This window comes from Nansenia antarctica (genome assembly GCF_963989245.1).
Source record: "Nansenia antarctica genome assembly, chromosome: 20".
Classification (NCBI taxonomy): Eukaryota; Metazoa; Chordata; class Actinopteri; order Argentiniformes; family Microstomatidae; genus Nansenia; species Nansenia antarctica.
Window position 1 is genome coordinate 19,812,964 of NC_137693.1, and position 8,201 is coordinate 19,821,164.

Genomic DNA, 8,201 nt, shown 5'->3' on the forward strand with positions numbered 1-8,201 from the left:
GGAGAGGTATTGATTTCTATTGTCCAATTGAATCCCTGCAGGATGCCTGCTGCTTGGGGATGCACCGCTCAACCTCATCATGGCTAACGGCTCTATTAGAGCCAATGACTAATGGTGGCGAGCGCTAACGCTAGTCTCTTTGTGTGTGGGTGTAGGACGATGATGACGACAAATAATAATGAAATAATTATTATGATGAATAATAATAATTAAATAATACTTATTATGATGAATAATAATAATTAAATAATAATAATTACGATGGGTCATGCCTGATTTTTGGTTTGGTTTGCGGAAGGCCGACTGGGTTGGTGACGAGTTAGTAAAATTCCAAAGATGATTTGGAACCACTCAGGATGAGACAGTGTGTCTTTCTCCAAACGGGGACATCCCATTCCACACTGCCCACCGTAAGCCACTCTGGACTCAGCTTTCTCTAACCTCCTCCATTAACGTCCTCCACTCCCCTCTCCACTCGCCTGCGCGCCTCACAGGAAGTCCTGCTTTTATAGTAATTGGGCCCAAGTGGTGTGCGGTTTCATCGCGGGGGGGAATGATTCGCCCACAACGTCAGCAATTCTTTTTCTCACTATTGCGTATTAGAGTGAAAAGTGGAAGAAAAAAAAAAATCACAAGTGAAAATAGAATGAATGAGAGTCAGAAAAGGGGTGGGGACTTATGATGCTCATGATATGCTAATCAACCACAGGGATCCCAGTGCTAGACAGTAGGAGTAAGCTATTTAATTTTTAATTTTTTAAAAAGCACAAAGAACAGGAAATTAAATTATTGCTCTTCTTTTTCTTTTTTCTCTCTTCTCTCCCACTCTTTCCGAATCTTTTTCTCGTTACCTCAGCTCAGATCGGCTGATTGACGACACAATAAGGTAAGCACACACACACACACACACACACACACACACACACACACACAGGTCTTATAAATGTATAAATAAAAATCAGGAGACTTCAAATTCTGATAAATTATCACTATGTATACGCCATTGTACAAGCAAACATGTTAACCATGGATATGAGAATCATGGCAGAGAAAGATCTCAACACGTTTATGCTCTCCTCTCTTTCCTCAATCTAGTATCGCTATGGCTACCAAGGAGAACATGACGTTTCAGCGAGGGATGCTGAAGACCATCCAGCACAGGGTCAACACTTTGGCCAGTATCCTTTATCTCTGACCCAGAGTCAGCTAGTTTAAATAGCACTGCACAGAGTGTCCTATATACCACTGACCCAGACCAATACAGCACTCTTCACTGAATTTTCTTCATCATGTAATCTCGTTCCTTGATGGCTACCGATTTATCATGGCCAATTAACATTATTTTAAAGCTAAAATCTACATACTGGACCTTTAAACAACACTGCACTAGAGTTTCCTCTAATACTGACCCAGAGTCTACCATTCTTGCCTTGTGAGCACTGAATGTGTTGCTTGTCCCTTGCTCACTCTCCCAACCTATTTCTAATCTTACATCAATTACTTGTGCCCTCTCTCTGAAACCATTTTGGAGAAGAAGATCCGTGATTCCTCCTAGTCGCGTCCTCTCTCCCAAAACGCATTGGAGAAGATCGGAAGGATCGGAAGGATCTTCTCCAATGTGTTTTGCGAGGGAGAGAGGACGCGACTAGTCAGGGAAAGACTTTTGAGATTTAAACGGTGGTTCTCATCCTGGTCTTTTCCTTCACTGGGCCTTCCCTGCCCCTCAGATCGTTTCCCTGCCATCAACAACCTCATCCAGCGAGTCAATCTGCGTAAGAGGCGGGACTCCCTCATTCTCGGCGGAGTCATTGGCGTCTGCACCATCCTCCTTCTCCTCTACACTTTCCACTGATGGCTGGGCTGTTTGATAGACAGTATAACTGACAAATCTCAATCTGAGGACTGGAGGTTGCCTGAGTGTGAAGAAAAAAGATCTTGTGGTTGCTATGTCAATCATGCCTATTATTATGGTCGTATTGGAGAGAATCTGTTCTCACTCTCAGAATGGATCAAAGCAATAACGCTATGAAAGTACTGTGGATACGTCATGTTGGTCGGGATCATGTGCCCTAGAACTTTTGTCTTATTTTGATTTTGCAAATAGCCAAATGTGGGGGGGGGGGATATGTTGATCTTGATGTGTTATGTTTGTCTTTGACTCCAGTGGATCTTGTTGCTCTGTACATTACTGTAAAAAAATGACCAGTGACTTTCATAGCGTGTAGATGAGAGGATCTCAGTGAGTGGACCACGTCATTTCCTGTTTTAGTTTGAGTTGGACTATAAGTCTTATGCTTTGCTGTCTCGGGAAGAGATGGGACGAAGAGGGGTGTTGGTGGAAACCCCTGAGAGGTTCTGTAAAAAGTGATTTGTTTTATTACAGCCTACACCAAGTCTTGCTCTAGAGAACAAAAAGGATGAAACAACTATTTATATTTTTATCTGTAAATTTGCATATTGCTCCATATGATTAATGTATTTTTAAAAATAAAGCTTTTTGAAATGTGGAGAACCACATTGTTTCTGTGTCCTTTGTAAGAGTGTATTGGAGGAGGGAGGGGTTGGGAAGGGATGAGCTTAAATCAACAGACACTCAGTTTTCCATGCTTATTCAAGTTTATTTCAGACGTGCAAAAATATGGCACAGGAAACCATTCTTACAAATGTACAAACATCAATAACAGAGTGCAGAGAAAAGTGCATACAGAGGAATGATGTAGTATTAAATGTTATCCGTACATATTTAGTTTTACATTATAAACCATGAATAGAGGTGTTAGTATTAGGCTGATCTCCAGGGTTTAGGTTAGAATTGTTTGGTCCAGACATGAGTAATTATGACACTGTAGTGCAACAAGTTATTTTGAATATTTTCCATACAAAGACAAGCTTGCAAGCTGCATCGTGATGCCTCGCATCTTGTACAGCACATCTTATTTTTCTCAAGCAACAAGTACTTTAACACAAGAAAAACACAGTGTATGGAATCAATAAATGAAAACACCCTTGACCAAACAGTACCTTGCAGTCTCATGCCATTTGTTTTTGACATATATATATTTAAAAAACAGAATACCACATATAGGATTGTCCATAATTGTGACTTGTGAATCATTTAGCAACCATCATGCCAGCCGGCACTGAGGGTTTCATACGGCATATTCACAAGCTATAGGCTAAACAAATGAGACATATAGGAGTTCATAGAGGAGGCTTATAAAAACAGTTAGAACAGAGGTAGTAGCAGCCATATGGAGAAGAAGTTGTACTGGACAAAACAAACACCTGCTTACTTATAGCCTATTCCACTCACTCTCAATGCCCACAGGTGCAGAGAGGACTAAAATAAGTGTCATAGTCGTCCATGCTACAATACCCCTGAAAAGTTACGTTGAAGCCTACTGTAGATGTAATACCTGTATAGTGATGTATGATGTAAGTTGATAACTCTAGGTTGCACTATGTGTAATACAGGTACATTGTTCTGCCATAGAGTTATTTTTCCTCTTGGTCCAGAAAAGCCATGAATACAGGTTCTTCCACAGTCCCTCTTCATACTTCTATTTCACTCTCTCCCTTATATTCTTTGGATGACAGAAAAGATTCTTTCAGGAGCTAAAATGGTAAAAAAAAAAAAAAAAAGATAAAATATCTTCATTCATGACATTTTCAGTGTTTTCTCTTTGGTGCCTGCTGTGTGCCTCAGATCCTCCTCTCTTCAGTGTACCTGTTTCATTTCACTTCAGAAGACTTCTTGACGATCTGGGACCACTGCATCCACACTGATTCACGACTCTGAGAGACAGAGTCAGAAAGGGGGACAGACATAAAGATAGGGCGGGAGAGCAGGAACATCTTAATGTACTGTACAGGCCCTGCGTGACATTCTATTATGGAGTAAGACAAGTTCATCATCTGCTTTTGGTTGTGTGGATGGCCATACCTGAGTACACTATGAAGAAAACGATGGCCACACCCAGTGCCATGGCAATGCAGCTCAGCACCAGAGAGAGACGCCCAAGTCTCTTTGCGCTGTCAACATCCCCTGTCTGGAGAACGGACCTCGACTACAGAGATAAAAAGAGAGAGAGAGAGAGGGATGGGGGGTGGTTAATTATGTCATACCTCATATTTAACTGATGAGTGTGGGGGCTTTTCACATGCAGTGTTGCTGCTGTAATAAGAATTTTTTTTAAAGAACAAACCAGAGCACAGCACAGCCTATTAAATCAATCAAGTGTATTCCAATAGCTCTATTATTCACATTTAGCACTAGTTAACACCCTTTTTAAACGTGGCATGGCATGTCACACACACACGAGCCCTTTCTCTATTATATCTCTCTAAGGTCTATACATAGGATAATGTACTGGCCTCAGAATTCAGATATTTGGTGTAGCCTATGGAATCCTGATGATGATTATTATGATATTGTTTTAAACCATACCATTGTCCCTGTGCGAGGTACATAAGGTTCAGAGATAGGAAATGTTAGGATATTTATAGCATAGCATAGAGTACAGCACAGTGTTTTATTTGTATAGTATAGCATAGTGGATAGTGTATATAGCCTTTATTTATGTAAACCAGCTCTTTTTCCCTTCTTGTTTTTAGTAATTTTTTCCTAGCACCAGGGGAGCCCCCCCTCCCAAATGTCGTTGTATGGTACCTGTACTATATCAATGACAATAAAGACCATTCATTCAACTTACCATGTGCGCATACCACAGCGCAAACATGTTCACTGGAACGGCGGGACAAAAGCACGACAGCACTGCCAGCCACAGGTAGCTGGGCGGCTCGGCACCGGGGGGCACCAGGGAGGGCACGGGGCCGAAGCTGAGCCGGGATGGGGACGGGGAGACGGGTGGGGCGGCCGCGCCGAGGTGTCCCGCCGAGCCCGACCTCAACTGCAATACGTGTCCATTCTGGTCCGCATCCAGAGAACGGATGCTGCCTCTCATGTCGAGGGAGAACGAGTCGGCCGGTTTGAGGTTGCTCTCCCCGGTGCCGGGCTCGGTGGTCGTGGACAAAAGTTTCTCCGTGTCCTGGAAGTCGGTGGGATCGGGATGCGATGCCTCCCGCTCGCCCAGGGCGGTCTTCTCAAACGCAGCATCCGTGTTTACAGCCATTGTGTAAAAATTCAGTAGTATTCCTCTACGGCCAATGTATGGAATAGTATGTTTCAAAAAATTAAATGTTTTATTGTGCAGTTTCCCAGAAGACGGTATCGGGACGTCCGACGTCAGACAGCTCGCATTGGGACAGTCATCAGCATCAATTCTCCACTGAATACATCATAGGATTAATGTATATAATCTGTTCCGATTAAGCAGCCAAATACTTTTACGACCAAGTTATTCAATCCCCGTCAATAAGGCAATATAGTTTAGGCCTTACTGATTAGCGCGATGTTTTCTCCGTAGCTCACTCTCCCGCACGTCTCGGTGGAGTGGAGCACACCCTCCCGTTTCTAACGGAAAAGCCTCCCTATGTATTGCAGCATCCCGTTAGTGTCTGTCTGGACCACTGCACTTCATAAAGTGGGACGGATGACAGCGCAGCCACATCGGGTCTCGTTGGAGATGAATTTACGCGCGGTGCGTAAAAGCTCTCCGTTACGCATCAGGATCAGCGAGTAGCCTACACTAATAGTGAGAGTTAGTAAATGAAAGGTAAATAAACGTGTGTGTGTGTGTGTGGGGTGTGTGTGTGTGTGTGTGTGTGTGAGAGAGAGAGAGAGAGAGAGAGAGAGAGAGAGAGAGAGAGAGTGTGTGTGTGTGTGTGTGTGTGTGTGTGTGTGTGAGAGAGAGTGTGTGTGTTGAGAGTAAGTCATGATCAGTTATGATCGAGACCGGATGTTCTGGTGTCATCATGTCAGTATGTGTTCCCCCTCTATTAATTATTTTAATTTAATTTAATTAATTTGTTTTAAGTGGTATAGAGCTCCGGACGTCGCGTCGCGTAACTTTGTTTACGGCTCCATATTGGCAGAGTAGAAACATATAGATGCCAGCAGCATCAGTGCCAGTGGCAACTTCAGACCATCAGAGTTTATGACCCACGGCACTTCACCGACCAGGACAAAGAACGCTACATAGATCAACTAAATAGATTGGACATCACCGTTCCTATAACGCCCCCTTATAACCTAACCTAACCTAACCTAACCTAACCTAACCCTAACCTAACCTAACCTAACCTAACCTAACCTAACCTAACCTAACCTAACCCTAACCTAACCTAACCTAACCTAACCTAACCTAACCTAACCTAACCTAACCTAACCTAACCTAACCTAACCAGGGTTAGGCGGAGGAGGAGGAGGAGGGGAGGCCGGAGGAGGCGGTAGGACCGAGCCGGTAGGCTGGGCTCGGCAGGCGGTGTTACTTTAAATCATTCATCCCGTATGGAGGGGAGAGTGGACGGAGGGGGTAAGGGTGCCTTCCTCACCCTCCCTCCCCTCCCTCCACTCCCCCCTCCCTAAGGGTGCCTTCCTCACCCTCCCTCCCCCTCTCCCTCCACTCCCCCCTCCCTAAGGGTGCCTTCCTCACCCTCCCTCCTCCCTCCCTCCACTCCCCCCTCCCTAAGGGTGCCTTCCTCACCCTCCCTCCCCCTCCCTAAGGGGAATGATTTCCTCTCATTTTGCGTGTCTGTCTGTCTGTACGCACAGAGCCACACAATAAAACCCGCTATCAATTGGAGATCACCTGCTCTTGTCTTCACTGGTAACATAAGCAGTTATGGAACTAAGTAGGAATTAGAAGGGTAAAATAGAACTGATAAAATATGAATAAAACATTAATGGAATGTAATAAAGATAAAGATTAAAAATAATATAATAATACAGTATGACGTCACAAAGACATGTGGCAGGTCTCTTGAGCTGAGGGGCATGATTTGTCCAAAACAAACCCAACCATGTCTGATGAAAACATAAAGAAACTATGGAAAGTAGGCCTATCAGGAATATCTTGCTTATTGTTTATGAACTTGTACATGAATAGGCATGTTTTAAAAAATCAAATCTGTTAGATTGAGAGATCATCCTTAGGAACCATCCTTAGGAGTAATTTGTAATTACGAGTAATTTGTTGAGATATGAGGGATATAGGTCTCCCCCAAAAAAGTATTAGTAGACTGCAAATGGTTCAGAATGCTGCTGCACGTGTCCTTACTAGGACCAAACCCATCACATCAGTCCTGAGATCACTGCCCTGGCTCCCTGTCAGTTATAGAATAGACTTCAAGACTCTTTTATCTAAATCACTCCACTGCCATGCACCCAAATACATCATGCTCATAAGACACACACCGGCTTGACCCCTAAGGTCTAGTGGCACTGAACTTCTGATAGTAGGCCTACCAGAAGCCAGGACCAAGAGATATGGAGAATTTATAGATTTATGAATTCTAAATAGAGTGCAAGAACGCATTTTGGAACACAGCCCAAGTGTCACTCTTATTGTTATTTTACAATAGCCTAATGTTAATTATATTACTATTAACTATCTACTTTCTGTCAGATCGGGAACACTAACAAGTAAACGCTATCTGACACGCTATCTGACACTTTAAGGGTGAGGAAGGAGTTTCATCAGGCTCAACAGAATTTCGTCTAGTGTTTCGAATGATATAGCTAATAATATAATATAGGCCGAGGAGCCTGCGCCAAGTCACTACACTGAAAAGTTCCACAAAGCTTATCATGACATCTAGTGGTAAAGTTTAGACATTACACAGCACTGGTGATATCATGTACATTCTATATACATTGTAGAAAGTAGCCACAAAGGGGTGAAATTAGTGATGTCTCGCGACACGTCATACCAATAAAATACCTTGCTTGAGAAGAGCCCCCAAAAAAACAGAAATCAGTTTTTCCTTCAGATTTATTTTTTCATTTTCTACAATGTTGCAAGCTAGCATAGGCCAGAACCCTCCATAGCCATTAAACAAGCTGTGTTTGACACTCTGGACTGTTGAGAGACGACATTAACCCAACGCTCAGTATAAAGGTGACCCAGAGAAAAACGAAATCTCTTGGAAGATCGGTTCACAATTCCTATTGCCTTATTGTCCATTTTCTGAAATTGCATCAGCAGTGTCTGAAGGATGACCCAGGCCATATTTGAGTTGCGGTCAATTTTATTTCAGTTCATTGAATTCAGGAACCATTTTAAATTCACAATTTACAAAGT

General features: G+C 43.0%; 2 protein-coding genes across 2 annotated transcripts in view; one reads left to right on the forward strand and one right to left on the reverse strand.

The window, feature by feature from the left end:
* The window catches only part of LOC308174306 (Golgi SNAP receptor complex member 1-like), an 8,635-nt gene extending 6,178 nt beyond the window's left edge, over positions 1-2,457 (forward strand). Inside the window, exons 7-9 of the mRNA XM_080549385.1 lie at positions 857-886; positions 1,096-1,178; positions 1,728-2,457. Coding sequence (XP_080405511.1) covers positions 857-886; positions 1,096-1,178; positions 1,728-1,852 — 238 coding nt within the window. The 3' untranslated portion in view covers positions 1,853-2,457. The remainder of the gene's footprint in view (positions 1-856; positions 887-1,095; positions 1,179-1,727) is intronic.
* A 1,330-nt stretch (positions 2,458-3,787) lies between these two features.
* Positions 3,788-5,132, reverse strand: LOC308174430 (trafficking regulator of GLUT4 1-like; the record flags this gene model as incomplete). Its single annotated transcript, XM_080549509.1, has 3 exons — positions 3,788-3,795; positions 3,944-4,067; positions 4,713-5,132. 3 exons carry the CDS (start codon positions 5,130-5,132, stop codon positions 3,788-3,790), a joined length of 552 nt encoding a protein of 183 aa, XP_080405635.1.
* Positions 5,133-8,201: the final 3,069 nt, after the last annotated feature.